Source organism: Gadus chalcogrammus, chromosome 20, assembly GCF_026213295.1.
Source record: "Gadus chalcogrammus isolate NIFS_2021 chromosome 20, NIFS_Gcha_1.0, whole genome shotgun sequence".
NCBI classification, from domain to species: Eukaryota; Metazoa; Chordata; class Actinopteri; order Gadiformes; family Gadidae; genus Gadus; species Gadus chalcogrammus.
The window spans coordinates 16,117,516-16,145,015 of NC_079431.1; the positions used below are offsets into that span (position 1 = coordinate 16,117,516).

General features: G+C 44.3%; 1 protein-coding gene across 9 annotated transcripts in view; it reads left to right on the plus strand.

Annotated features, from left to right (window-relative positions):
* The window catches only part of tns1b (tensin 1b), a 184,239-nt gene that overhangs the window by 27,217 nt on the left and 129,522 nt on the right, over positions 1–27,500 (plus strand). For all 9 annotated transcript variants that reach the window (XM_056579548.1, XM_056579556.1, XM_056579546.1 and 6 more), the window contains exon 2: positions 21,445–21,559. In XM_056579548.1, coding sequence (XP_056435523.1) covers positions 21,445–21,559 — 115 coding nt within the window. The remainder of the gene's footprint in view (positions 1–21,444; positions 21,560–27,500) is intronic.

Here is a 27,500-nt window from a genome sequence, read left to right on the forward strand (position 1 = left end):
ATCAGGATAGATTAGAAAGCCGATTCATCAGGGACGTCCCTCGGTCACTCAGAGCCAGCGGGTCAATGTGATGTTTGGGTGGTCTCGCTGTGGTGGTGAGGGGTAGGGTGTCTGCGAGCAGCCTGACTGGGGCGGGGGTGGGGGGTTGTGACACGTTAGACATGAGAGGGACATTTTAGAGAGAATTGTAGGAGGACGAGAGAAAGAGAATGAGGGACAATGGAAAAAAGAGATTACATTTGTTTTGTTTTTTTTGCTTCCACCATTGATAAACCCAATTTCTTTCGATCGTCACACTATAATCCGGTCTGTATGGATTCAGCCTTTAAGTAAATGTCTCTTTTTTTCTCTCACTCTTTCTTTCTCTATGTCATTCCCTCTCTTTCTACATTCCTCTCCTCCCTCTCTCCCTCCATCCCGCTCCTTTCCCTCTATTTCTTCGTCCCTCTTTCACCCTTGGCTCGTAGGGAGGCACAACGCTATTTCTGCTTTCTCTGGTATAATTTAATCTGCCGTGCGTTTCCACTCTGAATTTGCTCCCTTGCAATCCAAGCTTCTTCCAAAGACGAGGAACCCTATCTGTTGATATCATCCGTCCCCAAGGGGGGAAAACAAAACAGCTAAAACAACGACACAAACACGATTGAAACAACCCCTGCCGTCTCCCCTTGACCTGAGCTGTTAAACTTCCCAGAACCACTTATTCTCCAAAAGCACAACGGCCAATAAATAAAACGATACGCACGCCACTCTCTCCTATCAGACGAGGACAGCAAGAGGAGGGGCGTGGGGGTCTTGAGTCCGTGAATAGTCTATTGATATTCATCTTGATCCGTTCTGAGACGGTCCCTGGGGGGGGGGATGCCCGCCGCACATCACAGCCCTGAGACGCGCTCGGCGAGCAGACGGGATAATCTTCCGGAGCTCCTCATCAGTTAATTACCATTAACCCCCGCCCTCCCTCCCTCCCTCCCTCCCCCCCGCCCCCTCCCTCACTCCCTCCCTTGAGGGGTAGGAGATGTGATGGGGATGGTGGTGGTGGTGGTGGAGGGGAGGGGAGGGGAGGGGGGTTCGTAAAAGCATCTGAAAGGCCCCCTCAGCTAAGCTGTAGGTCACTGATTGACTGTATGACAATGCCAGCTCACTTATAGGGTGTTGTGTCGGAGCCGAGGTCTCGGGATAAGGTCATTAGGAGCCGTATATTCTGGCCGCGTGATGCGGGGGCCACTTATCGCATCGGCGTTGCTGTGTTTGAATGCCTGTGCTGTGTGTGTGTAGCCGACGTAGGCGTTTTGGCCGCGATTTCCCTGCTCTCTTTCCACCGGATCTGCTCACATGTTTTATGGGAAGAGTACATTTCAGCTGGTTTTAACATCACTGAGAAACCTTCGTTTGGATGAAGGACATTGTTGTTTTCATAATTGGCCATTCAATGTGCGGATCTTGGCAGTGAATGAGGGTGGGGTAGGATACTGTAACGGCTGGTGGGTTCAATTCTCAGTCAAGGTACTAGATTAGACTTGCAGGGCGTCTCAGAGCAAGATGTCCTTACCCCCTACCTGCTAACTTAATGCCGTTCATCTGAAGTCCCCCTAAGTGGCTTTGGATAAAAGCATCTCCTAAATTGTATGGGACATGTCTGATGCACTGTATCAAAAGACGGTCATTATAACAGCCCCACTGTTTCACATATAGAACCGGCTTTCTTGGAGGGGTATTTCTAGGCCGTCTGGAGAGCAGATACATCTGCAGAAGCTGTTATGGAGAGCGAGACGGCGAGAGAGCGACAGAGAGGAAATACAGATGAAGGAAACAGACCATCCCTGCCTGTGAACCAGACAATACGTATATCTATATACAGTATATATCTATATCTATATATATATATATATATATATCTATATCTATCTATATCTATCTATATCTATCTATATATCTATCTATATCTATCTATATCTATCTATATATATATATATATATATATATATATATATATATATATATATATATATATATACATATATATATACATATATATATACATATCTATATATATATATATATATATATATATGTATATATATAATATATATACATATATATATATATATATATATATATATATATATATATATATATATATATATATAGATAGATATAAATATATTAGTTGATGTATCTCCATGGCTTACTTAAGGCGAGGATTCATCTCCTGTCAGAGAGGCAAGATGGATTCCTGGTTAAGTACAGATTTCCCATCATACAAAAAGGGGGAAGAAAAAAGACATATTTACCGAGGGAAATAAAGGAAATGACAATGACAAGAATCAAAGGGCAGAGGAAATGAATAGAAGAAGCCACCAGCGAAAAATAAGACGGGAGAGAAAAGGGTGATATGAGACATCAGGGAAAAGGACCCTTGGAACAACGCCGCCTTTCCTACAAACATTCTGAATAATTAATGAAAGAGCAAAAGGTTTTGAGGGACAATTTCATCAGGTTTCTTAGAAGAGCAGCAATCAAGTGTCCTCTTCAGGAACACAAAGTTTGTTCAAGATTGAAGAGGCATAAAAAAAAGATTTGAGAGGACAAACTCATCGAGCTCTTCGGAGAGAACCAATCAAAATTGTGTGCCATCAGCACCAGTACCACATCTGTCTTGAAAGAGTCATGAGTAAGAAAACAAACGATTCATTAAAGGTTTGACCTGTTTGTTGCCGCCAAGCGGGGGACATTAGTAGGGTTTCTGCAAGACCCCACCAGATGTTGTACTTGCGAGGGTCTGGAAGGTTTTGTCTGAGTATGATGTAACAGCCCCTTTGGATTTCACAAGGTACCCTTATTGTCTCTGGGAGCAGAAAGCCATTAGACAGAGGCAGGGTCCCAGGACGATTCAACGTGAATATTGACCCTTGGCTCAACCTCCTGTACCGTCACAGTTCAAAGAGCTACAGGGGATGATGGATATCCCCTGCTAACACGGCCCGCTCTGGGCCCACGCTCTGGCGTGAGCGCCCTGCAGGGTGAATGGCTGGTGGTTCCTCTCTGGAATGCTGCAGGCCATTAACTTTGTTTTGGTCTTTGATTTGTGAAATTGAGAACATTTGCTCTTTTAGAAAACTCCTTTAATCAGTCACTTCTCTTTTAAATAATTTATTTGTTTTAGGATGTGGAGGATTGGGGTTTCAGAGGAAGTCCCTTGAGTGCTAGAAGTTCTTTCAATGGTTTGGTGCATCATTAGACTCCCAAAGCAATGGTTCTGAGTCAAACCCCAATGTCCATAGTCAATCTGTGGGTAACCTTGAGTAAGATGCCCCAAACCCCAATTAAGCCGTGGATAAAAGTGTCTTCTAAAATGACTGCATTGGCTATATGCGCTGTTTGAGAACAGAGCATAACCTTCCTAAACACTCCAGGACTATCCAGCGGAACTGCACTGCTCCCTGTAGACCCCAGATATGGGGTCTACAGAACGTTAACGTGAGATATTACTTTAACCTACAGGTCAGCCCAGCTTCCCCTGTGTGTGGATCACCATATGGACCTGCACTAGCCTACTGTGTGATGTTCAGCCAAACTATTGGAACAGACAACTGGTTCTAGCTGGCGTTGTTAGAGAACCTCTGGGATCCAAGGTTATTTTTGTGCTAGTACTGTTGTCTGAAGATGCCTTGGATCTCTGATGTTTGTTTATATGAAAGTATCAAAATGTTAGCCATTCCACAAGGATTTGGACCATAACTGCTGACCTTGTTTTGATGGATAAGTTGGATTTGTTCCTTGTCCATTTGAACACTTCGAGGGGTAATTCTGTCTTGGTTGAAGGTATGCTTGTTCTAGTAGTGTGTATAAAGTGTACAGTCATGGAATAGTAATAGATTCTGGATCTAAAAAAGCTAACAGCTTTAAATTATACAAGTCCTGGATTTAGATTCCGATAGTTCAACTATAGAGATCCTGCATTTGTCTAATGAGTTTCTCCCTAGACTTTTGTAAGCTTTTATCTGTTCCTGCATCCCCGATCTTACCTCAACTCCGATTGCCAATTAATGATCCGTCATTAAAGCATACCTCCCCCACTCCTAGGAATCTACCATATGTGGAGAGCCTTTGAAAAACTGAGTCATTTCTGTAATTGTGACATCTGGGTTCATGTTGCCACAGAGTTCTGCTGCTATAATGGATTTACCATGCGTTCCCCTTCCGGCATCACTCTTTCCCTCTACGTTCCTCTTGCCCCTTCTCCCTGGGGCACATGCCACTTTGTCTCCCAAATGCATGTGTGTGTGTGTGTGTGTGTCTGAGGGAGTGTGTATGTTCGTGTGAGTGTGATAGTGTGTATGTAAATGTTGTCCACGTGTGTGTGTGTGTGTGTGTGTGTGTGTGTGTGTGTGTGTGTGTGTGTGTGTGTGTGTGTGTGTGTGTGTGTGTGTGTGTGTGTGTGTGTGTGTGTGTGTGTGTGTGTGTGTGTGTGTGTGTGTGCATGGAATCTCGAGTGTGACGGGCTGAAATGTGTAGGACATTGCTCGGAAAAGGATCCGCTACATCTGTGTTTTTAACCCATAATAGAAAGTTTAAAACCCTTGTTCCGTTTGATTTATGGGAGATGTGGAGCTTTGTGTTGCCCTACTCCCCCAAAACCCACCCCCCATTTAGACCCACAGGACACCCTAGGGTCCTGCACGCCTCACTGGGCACATTGGCCTTAAACCTCCCCTGGGCTTCCTGTCCTCTATGGTGAGGGACTTTCACAATTCCAAACTTGGCTGAGTTCCCATTCTTCCCATTCTGTCGGAGCCTAATCTTGGATTAATGCCAGGGTTTAAACCCAGGTAAAGTCCCGTAAACCCCCCATTTGTGAAATTCTGGATATTTTTATGGTTTTTAATATCTGAACGTACAAAATAATTGTCATTATGTAAACCATATATTATATTTAATTGCCACATTATTTCCACCAAATCTTTATTCATCTTAAAAAAATCCATCTGAACAATCTATCAATCTATTGATCTACCACTTCATGGATCCATCCAGCTATCTGTCTATCAAAGCATACTCTGATCGATCGATTCTACGGTCGCCGTCCTTCCGTAAGTCCACCTCTGTTCCCCTTGAGCTCCTGAGTTATTTTATCCTTCATCTCTGTGCTGTTAATATCCCACCTGCAGGAAATCCATCGCCCCTCTCCTACATTTTAGATGAGAGGGGAAGATGAATGCACAAGGTCATAATTACAGAGAAAACTTTGAAATCCCCCCCCACCCCCCCAAAAGAGTGACCATTCCTGAAAGTCACCGGTTCAGAATCTTGCCTGCTAACCTGCAGTGGCACTGCATCAGACATTGGCCCTTGATAAGGGGATGTGACACTTCAGGGGCCCCTGACCCTTATGTGTTTGAGTTAGAACAATATGACCTCCGTGCCCCTCCAACCCTTTGAAGGGCACCTCCAGTTTAGAGTTGGGGGGGCCCCATGTTTCTACCTGTTTGTCTGCTCCACTGGATATGGCCCAACTAGTTATGTTCCTCACTTCTCATGGCTTATAACTCTCACTATATAGTCCTTATGAAAACTTTCACTCAACTAACCATAAAGGTTCATGTATAGGTCTTTAAGGAGCTGGTAGGGGACAGGAAACCTTGCTCAAGGGAAATCTACAAGTGGCCTGAAGACATTGGGAATCAACCCAGCACCTTATGGCTGAGAGCCAAACATCTAACCACTCCACTATCCTATCCCCTTTTCCTTGCCCCTTTGTACAAGTGGTTCCAGGATGAATCCTCTGAAAGGTCTGGAGTGTCTTCAAAAGGGCCAGCCTTAGATAGAAGATAAAAGACATGCAATATAAATAAAGAGACTATCTACAGAAAATACGCCAAATGTAATGTGCAATGTGGGTAGGGAGGAAGTAGGAGAAACACATGGGTGGGGATCCGGTTCCAACTGAGAACTCATCAAAAAGAGATTTGAAAGACGGTGTGTGCATGTTGTTTTTCCAACGCTGTGCACTTCACATACACTTTCCATGTTTTCAATGAGCCCTTATTGTGCCTCATGGGTTTGTTTGTTTTGTGAGTGACCTTGTTTAGTCTAACATGGGTTAGACTTGATGCATAGTGCACACCTGCATCAAATGATCCCCCCTTCATCCAAAAAATACTTCTTGTGTGACTTTGAAGTCGATGGCTAGCGTAGCATGGTGTTCAGATGGCTTGGATCCCAAGAAGTTAGGAGCATGAACATGGCCCATGTTTGTCCGGGACATGTACAAACAACCAGCACAACAGGGGCTGGTTACTAGTGACAGTCAACACCTCGTCCTTTCACTGCAGGGGATGTTTTTTGACACTGAGTACGATTAAGTCATTTTGCAGACTCTAACTTTATGCAAACGGGCCTTGCGGTCAATTCATCAATGTGTTATTAAGAAGCAGGCAGAGGTCTTACTCAAGGATAACTTCACGTGGACTGTGGACATTGGGGAATCAAACCCAGTTCCTTTTCGATTGGAGTCAAACGCCCTGAAGCACAAGACTGCAGCTATCCCTGTTTTAAACATTGGATTTAAAACACAACCTTGAACAACAACTTCACAGTTCATTCATAGGTTATGCTAGAACATTAGGGGATTCATAAAACATGCTTACTCCTACTAATTTCCTTCTGGAAAACTGAACAATACCTTATCGCTGCTTCTCCCCCTCCGCACGAGTAGAGGCATATTCCTGGCCTTGAACTTGGAGAGTAAACCCACACAGGTGATTCCACTCACGGGGAGAGCCAGCAACTGCTATCAAGAACACAGGAGGTCAAAGGTCACCTGACAGGAAGTGAGGCAACAGCAAGTATTGGCTGAGGAGTGTAGGGGAGGTGTTGGGACCTGTTAGTAATTATGGTTCTTCAGCTAAACAGGAAGCTTGATGGGGGGCCCCTGGGGCTCCTAGGAGCCTCAACAGCGGCGAAGCACGACGACTTCTCCCCGGTCAGATCATAATTAGAATAATAATAACAAAGGCCATGTTCGTGTCTGCTCGGCTCTGCTGAAATTGGTTTGAGATCTCTTGTCAAAATCCGACTGAGAGTTCTTGTTACTGGGCTATCTGGTTGTAATAACACCCAGGCAAACAAAAGGAAATATTTGTGTTTGGGGGAAGTCTGGGGGGAAGGTTTGAGAAGTGGGTGGTGGTACGGTGTTGTGTTGGATTAGTGTCATGTATCTCTGGACTGTATGGAGACCTTAAGAACCGGCATGGCTCTTGTGAACGGGACTGTGGTTCTGCTTGACTTTGAACCAAAGGTCACTTTTTCTGTTATCAAGTGTTATTTTTTCCTATGCTTGTTCTGCTGTTGGGATTTGACTAGTGACACCTTTTACAGCATTGACATTACTCTCAAGGTGGGCAAAATAAATAAAACGTTACTTAAGTTCAGGGAAATGGGCCAGAATTTGATAAAACCATGCACGTCAACGACCGGAAAGATAATCAGAATCCCATAGAGAAAAATACTCACAATTGTGTGAGTATTGTGTGGAACATGAATAATCATAAGGGACCTCAGAGCGAAAGCAGACCTCTTTCAATAGGACTCATTCCTCCGAAATTAAAATTGAGGCCTTTTCAAGATAGGGTTGTCATCTGAATGCCATATTTGGCATCCCTTCTATTCCATGACATTCCCCCAGACCTTTGGGGGCACTTTGCCACTGATCTGTCAATCAAAGTGACATATGTTGACTAAAAGAGGCCCATCCTTGTCACCCTTGTCACAATTCAAACCTCCTGTATCCTACAGACTTTATATGCCAAACAATATCATTCGCAGTGGACAGCGGCGGTGTCCTGTTGGGGTGTGTTGTATCAATTTGTGTGGAATTGGGTTGAATGACGTTCAGGTATTCTGAATGTCCCCCAGTGTAATCACACAAAGGTATAACAGCCCAAGGAGTTTCTTTGAGGGACTTGGGAGTTGATTTTTGGAAAATAACATGAATATTCCGGATGTGTGTATCATGTCAATTGGATGTGCTTTATGTGTTATGACAAGTACAGCTACAGGAATGGTCCCACAAGGAGAAGTCGCTCCTGGGAAACTCACTCAATGAACCTTGTCTTCAACCACAAGGAACATTCTGTTGAGGATGAGAAAGGCCAGTAAACTTAGATGTGAGGAAAACACATTATGAAACAAATCCAGGTATATAGATGATAAAGATTCTCTTTATTATTCTCTCTGACCCATCCATATGTCAACAGGGAATAATGGCAAACATGTGTCTGTATGTTGTCTTACCCTGGCACGTAGCGCTCGTGATAAACTTTCGCTGTCCTTGGAGTAAACCATTATTTCCTGTTAGTTAGAAACCCAACCATTTGTAGGAGGAACCATCAATCCCCTTTCTCTTCTGTGATGTAACTGTTCCATATGCACAGCTTATTTCCCTCAAGGCTGCGATGTCACAACACCCCAAATAGGTTTTCTGAAACAAAAAATTCAATCTATCTTTTGGGTTTTGAAACCCAAGGAGGATTTTTGAAGGAGGAACACTTGATCATGAAACCATGCCAGGAAATGACAGCACAATGTTGTAATGTATGCAATAATAAATAGTAAAATATTTACTTTAGGCTTTTTAAGAAAGTTCTGAGTTGTTATATTTGGCTCTAGTTTTGAAATCACAAAATCTGTCAAGAATATAATAGAGAGAGAAAATGCAAGATATGAGCATTTGCGGCAGTAGAATTTAACATCCAGAGGGAACATACTGTAGAATGCTTAACAATTTAATAATAAAGACACGCATGACGGTATGCAACCGGACCCCTCTTTCTCTTTTGGGACCTCATATTTTTCATCTTTTAGGAATGGGTCTTTATTAGCATTCTTTTGAATGGGAGATCAGATGCAGATTAGATGCAAAATTAATCCCAAAGCCTCAGTCAGTCATATTTATGTATATAGTTGCTTAAGTGATTTTGCAAACATCTGTGATTTGGAATTTTTTGAAAATCATGTGAGAACTGATCATATAAAACGGTTGCGTGATCATGGACTCAAATCAAAACTTTGATTTGGCCACATTAAATCATTTGTAATCAACCTATGAAAAAAAGGAGGAGAAACAGTTCTCTATAAAAACATGACGTTATATCCAGCGGGTTAGATTGTTATGAGAGTATTGGCTTCTGGCAGCTCCACTAGTAGATCTCAGACTGTTGGATGGTCAGCTGTTGTTGACTCTGTTTGTTGTGAGTTCTGGCGAAGAGCGAGAAGGAATAGCCTGCCTACATGTACGTGTCTGATCACCTAAAGCACATCATGCGATTGATTTGAAGATAACGTTGATTGTCTGTAAACCAATCAGACCAATCAGGTTGAAGCCGGCAGAGCTCTGTTTCTTTCTCCAGTTTATTCTTTATTCACTCCCCCATCTTATCCAAATTTACTAAATGGTTATAAAAATGTAGTAGAAATACTCTTTACTTATCCTTTCTGTTTAGTTGATGATGTGCCTGCCTCAATGACATGAATGTCTAATCTTCTAATTGTCATCTGGCCTTTACAGAACCAAGATTCAAAGTCAACCTCAACTGTGCAACTCAACAAACGGTCCACTTATAACAATACAGGAGTAAACCAAGCGAAAACAACAAGAAACCATGGGAAACCCATGAGAAAGATGTTAAGGAACCTTGAGGAAAAAGGGGATTTCTTCCCTCTACTTATGGATGACTGGCTAATTTCCTCCCTGGGATCCAAGTTGGTGAGATGAAATGTATAGAGACAGAGGAAGAAGGAGAAAGAGCTGGAGCGAGAGAGGGAGAGAGGGAAGGGAGTACGGAGAGACTGGAATGCCTGCGGTGTGTTTTCCCCCTAAATGAAAAGCAGGTGACTGTTCATTGTGTGTCCGGTTTGATTTGTAAGAAGCCACTGGAGACCCCGGAGAAAATGGAGAAGGAAGGGGTTTAACAAAAAAACCTCCTTCCCTTCCCTCACTTTTCTTACCAGTGCATTTGCCCCCTCTGTCTTTTCCCCCTTTCTCGCTCAAAGTTAACGCAAAGTCAACCAAGTTTTCACGTTTCCATTACACTCAATGCATCCAATGTGCGACCGCGGCCATTGTTTTGGGGAGTTTATTTGTGCCTCTTCAAACACATTTGATCCTACGTCTCTCTAGGTGGCTTGTTCTCAGGCATTAGAAGTTTGTCCTGATAATCTCTGGCATTTAATTCATTCAGTCATTCAGTTATTTTCTCAATACAACTATATATAATAACTATAGCTATAATTATACAACACCTTTTTTTGAATACTAATTTATTCTGTGACTCTTCTCTCGTCATTTAGACATTATTAGTTTGTGTCAAGGGAACAAATCTAACAAACGATTCAACGCTCAATTTGAAGCTTTACCTCATGCAGCCAGTAGCTTATGTATTTGGGTTCAATGTCAGATCTTTCCCCCATTGCCAGTGAGTTTGACGTATTCTGTGCCCCAGACTTTGTTTTAGCTGTGAGGTGTGTGGACTCGTGTGGCGGTGATAACACTATCAGCTGCCCAAAGCCTTTATTCCATTCAAGTTCAGGAAGTTAATTTGATAGGATGTGCTGTCACAGTCCGGATACGACAGTCTTGTTATTCATTCAGCCTGAACTCCTGAGACAGAGGTGACACTAATTAGCCTTGAGGTGGGTAAAATTTTCCCTTGTCACGCTTTTTTGTTCGGTATTTCCCTTACAATATATTTTCACATTTGTCAGTAATTTTTGTAATGGGGGATGAATACAAGCACTTCGAATAGTCATATAACCCATTGGCGATAGACATTGATTGGATGCTGGGAGTTCTAAGATCGAGTGTGACCTCTGACGCCGCTGATACCTGTTGGTAGGCCACAGAAGTCAGGGAAAGAAAATGACAGAGGCTATAGAAGGTGCTTGTGGAGTGTAACTTAACATGTTTTGGGGTAAACAAGCTCTCCCATGCCTGTTGGCTTTTGTGACTCGGCTGCCTCCTGCACTGCGGATGTGTGTGTCCGATTGGTCAACTCAATCGTAACATTGTTTAGACTCCAGCAGATAATCGTTAATCAACACCGGATCTGAGCGTGCAACCTCAAAAAAAGGAAAGGATCAAACGCATGTTAAGGGAGCGTCTGTGTGTTTGGGTAAGGATGGAAGCCCCTTGGTGCATGTAACTCCATCCTTTCTGTCTTTAATCCTCATCGGGTTTGCCTTGACAGAGGCATAAACTGTTTGGTGTAAGATAAATAATGTTCCCATTTCATGCAGATGGTGACTCATGTAGATTTGGCATAATTCGTGTTTATTTCTCTGAGCCTGTTAGGAAACTGGGAAAGGAAACTGTTTATACCCCTTCGATGCATCTTCCTGTCACTGCTACGGTTTGGGATGTTATGTTTATGTGCTCCAGCCTCCTTGCTTCACCTGTGCTGTGTGCTTTGTGGCTTCTTTTCACAACAATGTGGTGAAGATGAGTGTCACAAATACATTCAGCGAGAGATTTCAGGGTCATGGCTAGATTTCGCCGATGCCTATCGAGCCAGAGCTTCGCTGGGATGCAAGGGTTTTTGGTCCATTTTATTCAATCTATTACCTTATAAGTACACATAAATCCTTTAAATGAACCCAGAATAAAACAAGAGCTTGTTCTCTTGTTCCCTCTGTTAGGCCCCCTAGCTTCTCTCTGGCTGTGTATGGGGGCGTGTGTTTGTCCTGTCTGTATGCACAATGTCTATGTGTATGGACAGCGTGCGCTCACAGTGCATGCAAGGTTCTAGACGTGTTCTGGGAAGGGGAGTCGAGTTGTGACGGATAACATCGGCGCAATGATTCTCATCAAGGTGCGGGCTGTCGACATGAGGGGATTCTTCTGGTTTGGGTTTGGGTCGGTTGGCTAAATCTTATACCCCTGTGTTGATCACATCACCCCACCGCTGTGAAGCTGCATTCAAATCGGGGATAAGATGTAGTGTGGTTAGACAACCAACAGTGTCCATGCATTTCAATGAGGAAGGTGTTGGATAGCATACGGCACACTTGCATTTGCAGCTCTTGGCATAACATGAAGTCCGGTCAAAATGGGATAAGATAGGTTCCAGACGAGAAATTCTGAAAAATTACACATGCGAAATATTGGGAGGCCACTCAGTTTATAACCTTAAGATCTTTCTTCCTTGGTGGTCTGTGTTGAGGCTCCGCTGGCCATTGAAAGCGCCCGGTGCAGGGGCTGATCGCTGATCCTACTCAGACGGGGCAGTTGAGTTAACATATCAAAAGTTCTGATGTGAAAGACGGCCAAAAGCTAGCCAAAGGGGCTCACCATGTTGGGGGTGGGACTTTGTCTTTAGGGGAGGGGTGTGGCTTTGTGTTTTTTTGTGTCTGTGTTTGTGTGAGTGGGGGACGGGGACGTGGCTAAGGACACACACAATCATGCAAAAAACAGGGAGAGGCAAGCAGAAGGGATACAAGAAAAGTGGACAATTTTAGTCTTTTGCCAGTAATAGTTAATGGGAACGCTGGCTAGAGGACGAGAAGGAGGAGGAGGAGGTGTAGACTCGAATGAGGGAAGGAGATGTCAGGCGAAGGGGAAGGAGAGAAGCAGGGAGCAGGTCAAAGGTCAGGCAGCCCTTGCCAGGTTGCGTTTAGCGGAGCAGGCTGAATAATAGTGGGCCTGTGAATGGGGAACACGGCCGGGGGGAGTTTCAGGGACCGTTCAGCGAAAGAGGGAAGGCAAGCAGTGAGCTGTTAACGGATGGTAGAAGCAGAAATACACACACACACAAATACACTCAGGTATTTTTCTTTCTCTCTCATACTGACATATTTGAACACGCTGACACAAACAAACAACTAAGGACAAATGTTATGCACAGCCTCACTCACGCACGCACGCACGCACGCACGCACGCACGCACACACGCACGCACGCACACAGACACACTTGCACAAACACACACACACATACACATACACACACAGACACACACACCACAACCACATACAGACAAAGGGGCCCCAGATGGTGGTATATGTGTGTACAGCCCTGCACATGGTGCACCATACGAGAGACGCCATCATCATCCTCATGGACCAGCTGATCAACGCAGTCGACCGAACCCATGATGTGACCCACTTCTGGACCACTGCTTGCGGTTGGCCCGGCCGTGGTGACCAATCAATACCTTCCTGCTCTGGGGGGGGTTGACATCATCCAGACCCTAGTCACCAAAGTATGGGGAGTGGGGTGGGACCTCAAGGTTGAGGTCAAGGGGGAGTCAGTTGCCTGGTGGTGGAGAAGATGAACACAGGGACCCCCACCCCCTTCCTAGTCTGGGACATCATGTCATCACAGACACCCCCCCCCCAACCCCACCCCTCACAGAGAACATTGGGATGGGCGAACTTGGATGAGCATCGGAGGTGTATTTTGCAGCCCTTTATCTTTACTATTTGGTTGTGTAGACACCATGCTTTTACCCATGACTCACAGTAAATCAATGTATTGATTTTGGTTTGAACCCAGAGCTCTTCAGCTTGGTGTCCAACATCCTTACTAACCTCTAGATTACCCTGCACCCCTCGATACCATGGTATAAAATGGTGTCTCATATCATAGATGATTCGCATAAGTTTTGACCCTTTCTTTTGACACTATGGTCAGTTATTCTGGATTTTGATCATGGAGTGAGGTTGTGTCTGTTACTGCACAGTGAGTCTTTCACATTCTGATCGGTCATTGTTCCCTAGGAGATTTAAAAGTCGATTTTAGAGGCTGCAAGGGAACACAATGGATTATTACTTATTTTGACCAACAAACCACAAGTATATCTGTTGAGAATCTAGCCACGTGTGAGCATGCAGGCACGTGTGCTTTTTGTTCACACATGCACTTGCAATGCCATTGCTAATCGCGTATAGATGGAGTCACAGAGTTGAGTTGTGTGTGCGTGTGTTTGTGTGTGTGTGTGTTTGTGTGTGTGTGTGTGTGTCTTTGTGTAGCTCTATGTGTGTGTGTGTCTGTATGTAGCTGTATGTGTATTTGTGTGTGTCTGTATGTAGCTCTATGTGTGTGAGTGTATGTGAGTGTCTGTATGTAGCTCTATGTGTGTGTGTGTGTGTGTGTGTGTCTTTGTGTGTCTGTATGAAGCTCTCTATGCGTGAGTGTGTGTGTTTGTGTCTGTATGTAGCTCTCTATGTGTGTGTGTGTGTGTGTGTGTGTGTGTGTGTGTGTGTGTGTGTGTGTGTGTGTGTGTGTTCGTGCGTCAGAGTGTTGGAGCTGCTGAGGGAAACAGCTCAGCCTCAGTTGTAACATGAGGGTGGACCACGGCCCCCTGGTTACCTTACGCTGCTGGAATGTCTGGAAGAACTTACTCCATAGCATAACATCACCGGCACATGCTGGAGCACTTTGTCTCTGTGTGTGAGTGTGTGTGTGTATGTGCACGTGTATATATATGTGTGTATGTGTGTGTTTGTGTGTCTGTGTATGTTATATGCATGTTCATGCATATGTGTGTGTATGTGTGTTTGTGTGTATGTGCATGTTTGTGTGCATGTGCGTGTTTGTGCATGTGTGTGATTTTTGGGTTTTCTAAACGTATAGAATTTGACCATCTCAAGGAAAATGTAATTATCACCCTCATGACAAATTATGTTCTCTTAATATTCTGTGCATGTGGCTGTGTGTGTGTGTGTGTGTGTATCTCTGCATGCGTGCCGGTATGTGTGTTGGCAGGCTGTTAGTGTTTGTGTGCACGTGTGTAATGCGTGTGTGCTCATAGAGATGAATGCATGGGGGGGTGGAGGGGATTATGCCCGAGCGTCTCTGAGGGAGCAGGGGGGCATTTCCCAGGAGAGTGAGTGTGTACGTTTGTGTGTAGACCCTAACCCAGGCTATTAGGGGGGTCCCAGGCAGTGCCTGTCTCAAACCGTTTCCCTTCTTTGTGCATCGTCTGAGAACCCCCCCCGTCCGGGTGTGTGTGTGTGTGTGTGTGTGTGTGTGTGTGTGTGTGTGTGTGTGTGTGTGTCTGTGTGTGTGTGGGGGGGTGTTTGTGTGTGTGTGTGTGTGTGTGTGTGGGGGTGTCTGTTTGTTTACTGAAGATGGGTGTCAGAGTGGAGCTGCATCTTCTGTGAGAGAGACTCGGCCCCAATAATGCCATCAAGTCTTCCCTAGCACCCAGCCCCATCTCCTGCCTCCCCCCCCTCCCGCCCGTCTCATTCCTCCGCCTTTCACCCCATTATTCTAACCCACTCCCCTGCCCAAACTGCACCCCAACCCCCAAACAATCAACAAACCCTGGCAGCACCAGGCCAATCACTAATGATCGGAAACAATTAAAAGCCCCTCCCCCCCTTTCTTCCCCATCCACTAGAGAGTGGCGGCAATATTGTGCCGTTTGTTGACATTGTGTTTTGGGGGGTTAAGCGACGGAGGATTTGGTTTGGCGTGGGAGCTGGGGTGCTTCTTTGCATGGTTTTCATAATGACTACACTGAGCTACCACCGAACCGTTCTTGAATACATCTGCCCTCATTCACATTTGCTATGTGTGTGTGTTTGTGTTTCCGAGTGACCAACTCTCAGCCCATCAAAAAAAGAAAGAATCTAAATGACACCAGAAGCTGCTGAGTTGTGTAACTTAATCGAATTAAAAAAATAAATCTTAGGGAGCAATGTTTCTCCTGCTGGTTGCCACATATAATATCACTGGCTTGTGTTTGTGCATGTAATATTATTCCAAGAAGACATGGGAGTATTTCATTTTCCTTGGGAAACTATCGGGATTCATCTTTGTATGTGTGGAATCTGAGATTCATGTTTTCAATCAACAGCAATTGTATTTCTGTTTATATAATATTTTGTACTTGCCACAGCAATTAATAACAAAACATATCAATATAATGTATCCAGCATCATTATTTGGCATTCAAACAACATGTTTTAAAGTTTAACTAATGTTTCTGCTCAGGGAAATCTTGACAGTAGACTTGTGGACGCCCGGTTAACTAATGTCAACACACTGGATAACTTGGGGAGCAAAAGGGGGGGGGAGAGGTTGAAATGTTTTTTGATGACGAACCCATTCCTGAACACCATAACAACAATAACGATTCTAAAGAGAACCATGCATGTAACCGATTACATTTCCCATCCAAACATCAACACATATCAACTTCAACATTATTGAACATGCATAACTATGTAATCGGTAATATAAGGATTGAACAATGTTAACATCCTCTCATTGCTAATATTTTATAAACCAATGTATTTATAACTGCCCAGTAGCTTATATAACAAATTACATGTCTACAATGGCCAAAAACGGTTGAATATATCAACAAATATGGAGAATATGGGTGACTGAACATGCAGTGCAAGATTAATAACATAATCTCATTCCAATGTAAAAAAAAAATAACTTCTATGAAACGCTACCTTCAATGGGCCGTGGTCTGTTCAGCTGGTAGAAGGTGTGCCTATCCATTAACTCTTCTATTTAGACCGCAATTACCACTCTGTTTGGGCGTGGAACCAGCAGCTTTCCTTGACATTAGTTAACCTCTGTCTTGTTCAAGAGACGACATAGGCAGTCTGGTGACTGCCTGGCTCAAACAAAACATCCAATTAGGCATGTGGGCGGATAGACAGACAGACAGGATGTCCTATTGGATGAGACCAATTGTTAAGAATTAGAATATAACTACTTAACCCTTAAAGTATAGGTGGCAGAATGTAGTCTAGTCTTTTGCTCCCAGTCCAAATGTTCTGGGTGAGAATCCCAATGTCCGCAGTTTACCAGTCTACTGCATCATTGTGCAATACGGCTAGCCCCTCCCTGCTCAAAATACCATGTGTCTGATTCACTGCTAGTCGCTTTGGGAAAAAGCTTCTGCAAATACTAAATGGCGACATCTAGCCAGCATGTGCAGATCTGGGTTGCTCTGATAGTGCCATGTGTGGATGCCAGGTATGGCATTTTCTACCCTCCTCTCCCTCCTCTCCCTCCTCTCCCTCCTCCCTCCCTCCCTCCCTCCCTCCCTCCCTCCCTCCCTCCCTCCCTCCCTCTCTCCATCCCTCTCTCCCTCCTCCCTCCCTCCCTCTCTCCCTCCCTCCCTCCCTCCCTCCCTCCCTCCCTCTCTCCATCCCTCTCTCCCTCCCTCCCTCTACCTCTCTCCCTCCCTGGTGGAGGTAGTAGGGGTGGTTGTGGATGAGGTATGATAGATGTCCCACCTCACCCCTCTCTCTTCCCCTCAGTGCTTCCCTCTCTCTCCCTTCCCTCCACCCCTCCATCCATCCCTCCATCCCTTATCTCCCTACCTCTCTGGCTTGACCCCTCCCTCCTTATCTTCCTCCATCTCTGGCTACACCCCTCCCTCCCCCCTCTACCCTGAGATGCCCTCTTGGTGATGCTGGCAGCGTCGACACAGCCCAGCGCATTGTTTTATCCTAACCAGATTAGGCTAATTACGTTACGTAGTGGCAAGGCGTATGGCACTGCGATGTGGAATGGGCCCTACTGTTGTTGTTGTGTCCAAGCAGCCAGGGCAACGCAATCAACCCTGCCCTGTAGCCGCGGAAACCATCATTAGCACCGTTTGGCAGAGATTAGCTTAATAGACCGGTTTTCGGCACACTAATGTCTGTATTTGTTCTTATCTTTTTATTTTTTAATGAACTCATTTACTTGCGTTAGAAGGCTTATGAACCAAAATGTCACACCCATGTTTTATAAAGTATCTTGTCTTATCTTATCTTAGCAACATTACCCTGGCCGCCTTTTCCTTTTTTTCGTTTTGTAACCAAATGCTTGCAGGGCTGGGAGAACATGTGAAGTCTTGTTAGTTTATTGCCAAGATGGAACCACAATGCATTACTGTAACCAGTCTCGGTGACTGGGACAGTCACCGGACAGTTACAGATGCCAGATAAACAGGACATAGAGGAGAGGGAGAGAAAGGAGACAGCTAGATAGAGAGATAAGGGATTCGTACGAGAGGGAAAGATTGACAGTAGAAGGACGAGGGAGATGGCCAGCAAAGACACAGAGGGACGGGAGAGGGGAGGCAAGCAGCAGATGTAAAAACCACCCTATTATTTTCACCTTGCATCCAACCGTCTAACCCAGCAGGTATGCACTGTTAAATGTAAAAGGGATTTAGGCTTTCTTCTTTTATGGTACAGACTTCTATAGTCTTGTGTGTGTGTGTGTGGCTGTGTGGCTTTGTGTGTCTGTGAGTACATTTTGTATGTGTGTGTGTGTGCGTTGGGTCTGGGTTAATTTTGTAAGTGTGTGTGTGTGTGTGTGTGTGTGTGTGTATGTGTGTGAGTGTGCACATATGTGCGGTCAGTTATTAAAGGGCTGTACAATACAAGTCTCAAAAGGAATAGAAAACAGACAGAAAATCCTGTGAAAGGGAGCAAGAGGCAGGAGAAAAACTATGCAGAGAGGAATAATGGAGTGAGAGAAACTGAACCCAGATGAAGTGTTCCCCTGAAAAGCAAGGGATTGAAGAATGAAAAAAGAGTGTGAGACACAGTGGAGGAGGTCATAAAGAAAAGGGAAGAGGCTGCCAATGAGAGGGTGAATGTGAGAGGATGGTGTGTGTTCATGCCCGTGGTTCAGAGGGAGCCTGTGACGGTTGGGTTAATTAAGGACTGTTCCCAACACGCTGGCTTCAGAGATCCACCAGAAGAAAGAGAACAGACCATTAGTGGTTAGAGGAGTTAGTATGCAGTGCTGCCCGGGAACCCTCATTCCTCACATACAAGGCATAGGGGCACACACACACACACACATATACACACATACAGTATGCACGAATACCCCAAAACACATGCCCATGTACTCTCTTATGCCATGCACACACTCACACACTCACACACACGCACGCACGCACGCACGCACGCACGCACACACGCACGCACGCACGCACGCACGCACGCACGCACGCACGCACACACACACACACACACACACCCACACACACAACTCATTCACACATGCAAATACCCACACACACACTTACAAATTACCCACACACGGACACACTTGTTGGGCCCACTGGCCAGAGACCACTCTGCCACTTCCTGCGTTGAAATCACATCCAATTAAAGTGTCTTTAGGTTGAATCCCCGCATGGAACATGTGCTCTGCAGACACACAGACACAAACACACACACACACCAAACGCACACACACTCACCCAGACACACTCCTAGGAATACTGGACGATAACAATACTCAAAGGCTCAAGGGCATCTACAGCCAGGAGATCACACACACATACAGACACACACACACACACACACACACAAACACACACACAGAATTTATTTGGTTTTACATGTGTAAACGTGTAAATTTGTGTAAACAGGGGACAACTCGGTACGCTTAGTGTAGGTGTAGGTGAACCCCCTGAAATCAAACACTATGAGATAAGAAAAAAATGTTTAGCTCTTGGAGTTCCACAAAGGAGGGGGGATTATCCCCATGGCTACGACACACTCCAACTTTGTGATACTTTTCTTGTTGTTGTGCAAGAGTGCTATTACAAGCAATAATGTAAGTATGCCACTCACCGTGGTGTTATGCTATGTGTGTCTGAAAAGCTTAAACGGACGTGGACATCAAAATATACTGCTGCCCAGACAGAGCACTTACATTCAGACACAATTTTTCGCCGGTTTCACTTGGCTGTGACGTAGGAGTGGCTCTGAATATGCACTTTGACGTCACAAAAAGAAAAGCTGCCGTATTTCGGAGCAGAGTGAAACGTTAACAAACAGGTTGGCAGACACTGGCAACAACATACGGTTTTACTTCTGTTTTCTCTCCATTTTTGTTACAGTCACAAAATGTTGTTGATTACTAAATTGACGATCATAAAAGACTTATTAAAATGGTTAGACGCAAAAAAATAACGTTTTGGTTTCACTTCCCTTTTAAAAACCACAACCATTCCATTCCATGAGGAGCAAAACGCGAGCTCAGCCGGCCTCCTCGCCTTCAGAAAGCTAATGGGTATGATGTCATCCCATGATGCAATGAGGCAGAACACTGAGGTTTTAACAACCCCAGACCCACCTCAGAAAACACAACAAGGGAGATGAGTCATGATTCCCCCTGGGACGTCTTTTAAACAGGGAACCTGGAGCGACAGAGCTGGTTCTAATGATGAGACTCTACAGGGGAGCGGTTGTGTTTGTGTGATCTGGGAAATCATCTGTGTAGCAGGTTGGTTTGAGGATAGTTTGTAGAGGGTTAAGGTGCTCGCACACTGCCCTCACCAACGGCAACAAACATCAACAAACACCAGTCGGACCTTGGCTTGGCAGCAATTGATTTCCAAATACGGTCGCAGTCTTATGTTGTTCAATAACCTTCGGCCTATCAGAGTGACACAGTGCTCCCTTCGCTTTTTCTGAATCTTGTTGAGAGTAAAACGAAAACATATTCTCTTCTGAGAAAGATTTCTAGTTAATCTTTTAACAGTATTATCCAGCCTGTATCGATTGCTTTAATTATTTTATAAAATCGCAGACCGGTTTGGCCGGGATGGTCTCACGGCAAGCATACACCATCAGATTCTGCGAAAAACATCTGTTTGTTGTGTCGGCTGGTTTGAGTGCAGCCAACTGAGGCTTATGGGTGCTGGTTTGAGGTGAAGTAAAACAGTGTGCCTGGGAGTTTTACTTTATGTGGGACTGTAATTATGGGATGGATTAAGAATGCTTTTAGCTGGGATTTGTCTCTAAATCCTACCATTAACCAGCTGGAAACGTAAAGAGAGAGTGAGAGAGCAAAAGGCAGAGAAAGAAAATAACACAGAAGAGGAACGGAAATGTAGTACTTTAGGCTTTTTTTTAGGTACATTTTATTCCCTGTTTTCTTTGCAATAGCTAATAAACCATTTGTACTTATACATATAAAATACCTTTGAAGCACAGATTTACTATTTAAAATGGCCACAAGACTAAGAATACCTCCATCATCCACAATCGGTCCTCTTTAAATGTGTTTATGGTAGCACCCCAAATGTTACTTACTAATATATAACAAAAAATGTGTGTAGTTACAATGCTATGCTTCTTTATTGATTCCACTACACGTGGGTGCATCATGTCATCTAGCACTATTCAAAAGTGACTCACAAAGGATGAGACAAAATTAGACCAAAATATAGAATCAATGTTGTCAAATTGTTCAGCGCTGCCCAGCCACTGCCCTTCCAAAAACAGTGGGAGTGAATTGAACAAGAAAAGAGGCACCTTGACGTTCCACCCCCACCCACCCTCCCACCCAACCCCACACCTGGCTCTGGTATGGCCCCGCCAGCCAGGTGTCACCCGATCTCTCCCGCTTCACCTCTTTGTTGGCGTTTGTTGACCTGGTCCTTGTCCTTTGTGTCCCTGCAGCCAGAGGAGCTGGAGGCGGTCCACTCCCACACCTTCAGGGTGAAGAGTTTCAAGAAGACCCGACCCTGCGGCGTCTGTCAGCAAACCATCCTCCACGACGGACTCATCTGCAGAGGTCAGTTGGGTGAACCACCCCCACACCTATACCCGACCATCACAATAACTCTCTGCCCCACCCTTCCCTTCCCTGCACTCACCTGGGAAAGATTATTTTCCCCAAATGACATCCTCTATTTACTTCTATTGACTAATCCACTGCTAATCCCAAGTGATTTACAAATGAATTCAGATACAAGGCACACAGGCATTTTGTGGACTCAAACCCATTTCCTTTTGTCTGGGAGTTAACCACTACACAGAAACGACACTTACCCGCAGCCTTCCCTTTCACTGGATAGACCTGGAATCAGTTGCTTTTACACCTGTCTAGCAATTAAGCCTAGCAATTAGCCATTTAGCAGCTAAACTTCATAGAGACTTGAGTTCAGAAATACCTGGTTAAGGAGCAGGTAGGGGAGAGGGCATCTAGCTCAATGAGGCCTGCAGGTAGGTTGTGGACATTAAGGGTGCACTCACACTAGGCCATCTGGCCGTGGCCGTTGGCCGTTTTCACACCTAACCGTGCTCAAATGGCCCCATTGTTCTCTGGCCTGCTCTCACACTAGGCCATCTGGCCATGGCCGTTGGCCGTCGCAACTATGGCCTGGCCACGCTAGGCTCTTGTACATACGTCATCATGTCGTAAGTAACACGTCATCACCAAGCGTCCGCTGCATGGACCATAATAAAGTCTGCCGCCAGTCAGAGTTCTAACAACAATGGACAACAACACAGAGAACACAGTTCGCACCTTTCTGAGTCTGTTGCTTATTTGGATATATGTTTACCGTTTAATGGGAAAGAAGGCTCGTCGCCTTTATTATGTCCGTGGTCGTCGCATGGACTATACGTCATCCAGCTCAGGTTGCGTCGCTGTGCGTGTGCGCGTGTCGGCTCATTAGCATCTGTACCGTAGCGGCCCGTACCGTAGCAGCACATCTCTCCCAAGTGGCCAAATTGGCCTGGCCTGGCCAGACTGGCCACACCCACACTGGCAGATTTGAGCACGGTTAGGTGTGAAAACGGCCACGGCCACGGCCACGGCCAGATGGCCTAGTGTGAGTGCACCCTAAGGGTCAAACACAGAACCTTTCAATGGGGTGTCGTACATCATGGCCGCTAGACTATTCTGCCAGGCTTCTAATTCCCTGGACAGACCTCAGAGAAGCTTCAAACTGCTATCTGATATGTGATAGTGGTCACCTCATGACAGAAGAAATTGCTGGTGACTTGGAGAGATTAAAGGAGATATCCGGTTTAAAATGGATCTTGGATATGTTTAATATGATAACGAGTTGGGATGTTCGTTTGGGAGCAAAAAAGCTCATATAGACGCATTCTTATGTTGGCTGGTTTTAGCCGATTATACCAAAACGTTATAAACTTGGAACGATGTGGGTTATGGTAAAAACTTAATAGCTATTTTAAACCACTTAAAAGGCTAGAAGTAGCCTGACACTTCTTTGGTGGTATAATAAGGGTCTTAAAATATAAAACGAGGCATTGATAACTTTGTAAGTGTACAGATTGTTTATTAAAAATGACACTTTATAGGGCTGTGTGATATGGGGACAAATTAATATCCCGATACATTTTCTCCATTTCATGATACACATTCTATATCTCGATATTTTGAAATCTCCTCTAAAGGACCCCATGAAATCACACTTTTACCCTTTACTTTTTTCACTACAATCCCTGCAGATTATATACCATTCTTGGTTATCTTCCCAGGCTGTTTCCATCAAAACATTTTATATTTTCATGTTAGTGATTAATCACAATTGAGTTGGAATATGAAAAAAAAAATATTCAAACAAAGCACGAACTGAAAAAACAATCTTAAAAATTACATGAGAGAGAGAGAGAGAGAGAGAGAGAGAGAGAGAGAGAGAGAGAGAGAGAGAGAGAGAGAGAGAGAGAGAGAGAGAGAGAGAGAGAGAGAGAGAGAGAGAGAGAGAGAGAGAGAGAGAGAGAGAGAGAGAGAGAGAGAGAGAGAGAGAGAGAGTGGAGAAATAAACATTAATAGGCTTATAAACATTGAGGCTGAATCATCAAAAAATATTTTTCACAAATCACTAATTTAGGCAGCATTTTCTTTATATGTAGGCCATTGCGATGAATTACACAAAATATTATAAACTCATTTTGATGCAATGTGTTCGATATTTTTGAGCCCATTGAATTTAATTTATTTAGGAATTGTAGGTGTGCTGCCCTCTACCCCCAGTGCCTTGCCAGGGTCGACAGACAGATAACTCCCAGTTAACTCTTTATGGTTGCTTGAAGTAGACCGTAAAATACTCGATACTTACGATATAATAATTTTATGTATCTCACACAGCTATTTTGGAGATAGATAGAGTACATTCGATATATCGCACACAGCCGTACTTTATACACACAATACTATTAGTAGTTCACCCTTCGACGCCATCTTGTCTTTAAGACTGGATAAGTAGATTGGCGAACACAGAGCTTGCGTGTTGTTGAGTTATGCCACAAGCTCTGTGTTCGTCAATCTAACTATCGAGTATTAAAGACAAGATGGCGTCGACGGCTGAACTACTGATAGTATTGTGTGTATAAAATGTCCTTTTAATAAACAATCTGTACACTTACAAAGTTATCAATGCCTCGTTTTATATGTTAAGACCCTTATTTTACTACCAAAGAAGTGTCGGGTTACTTCTAGCCTTGTAAGTGGTTTAAAATAGCGATTTAGTTTTTACCATAGCACATGCCCCCATCATTCCAAGTTTATAGCGTTTTGGTAGAATCTGCCAAAAAAAGCCAACTTAAGAATGCGTCTACATGCGCTTTTGCTACCAAACGAGCATTCCAACTCGTTATCATACTAAACATATCCCAGATCCATTATACACCGGATTTCTCCTTTAAGTGTCGGCAAGCTAAGTAAAATGCATTTAATACTGTGTTTGTCTGGCTCCAGCAGCCATTCAAAAGTGCCTTAACATCAAACCTCTCAAAGCACTTTGGAGAAGGTTAGCAAGCGAAAAGCCCAACAATTCAGGGAATACAAAAGCATTGCTGACACACCGGTCGTCAGCGGCCCTAGATCAAAGATCACCTGGGGTCACCTGGGGTCATCTCTCTGTCGGGGTATAGCCAATAACGTGAAAGAACAGGTTAAAATTATGTCCAAAAGGGCTAAGGGTTAAAAGGGTTTCCATTACCCTATAGTGGTGTTTGCTAAAAGGACACTTTGCCTCATTGATCTTGGATGGCTCTCTGCTCAGTTACACGGATGAGTCAACCCTCTTTCTTTACATTGGGCTAAACAATTTTGAGGCGTTTGGAAAACAGGTGTCTCTTTGAGTGTAGGTGTAGGGTTCTGAAGTGGCAAAATGCAAGAAGCAAAGTACCTAGAGGTTGGTCAACAACGTCAAGCACCTGATCCTTTATGCTTCTGTCCTTGCTTTTAACCCGGTGTGAGTGTGAGCTATATTATTTTTGTCATATCTATTTATTGTTACATCGGCAACCTCATGTGAACTAAGCCCGTTTACTTTATTTTGGATGAAACATTTCCAAGTCAACAAACACCACCCATCTTTGGCTGGCTGCAGGTAAAAATAAACACGGGGCAAACAGCAGGCCCCAGACCTGGCTTGTTTTAATCATGTGGAAGTTGTGCAAAAGTTTGCGGCAGATGGGTCCACTTGAGCCATTGGCTCTCCCCGACAGGTCGCTGGGGTGAAAGTGTTCCACTTCCTGTCCATCAGGTACAGGATAGACTGTGAACACCAGGAGATTTGGGCTGCTTATGAAAACACAGTATGTCCCCCACAACAGCCTGACTCTCACAGGGGGGCTGGGAATAGGGGATGTTCGTCAAAAACGTTAAAAATGGGGGTTTAATTTGAATAGCAATAGGAAAACAATGCAAATTGTTGTTCTTTCTTTGGTTACTTGAAACATTCAAGTTAGAATGCTTTTAATTATATACCCCCCAGAGCTTATACATTTTTCTAATAGATAGGATATAAATATCAAATAATACTGAATACTAGTATTCAGTAATACTACTAAAATGGTTGCCCCAAAATAGGCAAAAAACAATTCATTTGGTGAAAGCCAGACAGTATAAAGAGTAGTCCTCGTTAGAGGAAGTCAGACTTAAAAGGCAGAGTGGAAATGAAAGGGAAAGCTACAGTTCACCAGGTCTGCAGATAGGGTTCACGGGTTAACTTGATGTCAGGCCCCACATAGAACCATCCATTTTCCAACGACACCCAGGCTTTGTTTTGCTTCCTCCTGACTCTGTCTGCACGTGTGTGTATGTGTGTGTGTGTGTGTGTGTGTGTGTGTGTGTGTGTGTGTGTGTGTGTGTGTGTGTGTGTGTGTGTGTGTGTGTGTGTGTGTGTGTGTGTGTGTGTGTGTGTGTGTGTGTGTGTGTGTGCGTGCCTGTGCCTGTGCCTGTGTGCGTGTGTGAAAGTTAAAAAAAGATTTACAAGGGCAGCAGGTGGTCTCGGGGGAAAACATGTCCTTAACTGAAGTTTACTGGAGTCATCAAACTCTGTCCGTCTTTTTCCTTGTCCACCTTCCTGTCTGCCTGTCCCCCTGTCCGCATTCCCTCTGTCTGTTATGCCTGGCTGCCTGTCTGTCTCTCTGATACAATATCTTTCTCTAATGAAATGCCTGCCTCTCTGATACAGTATGTCTGTCTGATGACACGCCTGCCTGTCTATCTGATATAGTGTGGCTGTTTAATGACACGCCTGCCTGTCTGTCTCTCTGATACAGTATGTCTGTCTGATGACATGCCTGTCTGTCACTCTGATATACTATGTCTGTCTAATGATACGCTTGCCTGTCTGTCTCTCTGATACAGTATGTCTGTCTAATGACACTCCTGCCTGTCTCTCTGATACATAATGGCTGTTTAATGACACGCCTGCCTGTCTGTCTCTCTGATACAGTATGTCTGTCTGATGACACACCTGCTTGTCTGTCTCTCTGATACAGTATGTCTAATAACATGACATGCCTACCTGTCTGTCTCTCTGATGCAGTATGTCTGTCTAATGACATGACATACCTGCTTGTCTGTCTCTCAGTACAGTATGTCTGTCGGATGGCCGTACTGCCTGTCTCTCTCTCTAATACAGTTTGTCTGTCTAATGACACGCTTGCCTGCCTGTCTGTCTTCTCTGATGCAGCATGTCCGTCTAATTACATGCCTGCTTGTCTGTCTTGCTGATACAGAATAGCTGGCTTTCTAGTGAAATGCCTGCATTATCTGTCTCTATGTTACAGCATGTCTGTCTGTAGTGTCGTATTGTTTTGAGGCAGACTCGTTTAAGAGTGGGAGACTTTCCCTTTGGCGAAAGCACGCATACACACAAACACCCACCCACACAAACGTACACACACACACACACACACACACACACACACACACACACACACACACACACACACACACACACACACACACACACACACACACACACACACACACACACACACACACACACACACACACACACACACACACACATAAAACCACACACAAAACTACAACCAACAGACACCCCTTATTTGGCAGCCATGTCTGTGTTTACAAACACAAAGTCACATGGTCCAAATAATGACACGGCCGCGTTTCCTCTTCCCTTGGTTGTTGCTGGGAGACAGGGTGTTTTGCTGCCATGGAAATAGCCTGGTGACGCAGGTGTTTTTTCCAGTAGGATACATTTCTGTTAAGTGTTTTTAGCGTGTTTGTATGCAGAAACAGGCACATGCATATAGTCAACCTTAGCTACTTATTTATTTGATGCGTTACATTACACATAAATATTGTGCCAATGCTAATCCTAACTATTAAAACCAACACATTTTCTGTTAAATTAGAGTTTTAATGTAAATGAATGGATACATTAAACATTTACATAACATTTATTCTCATGCAGTCCTTTTCATTTTAAAGGAAC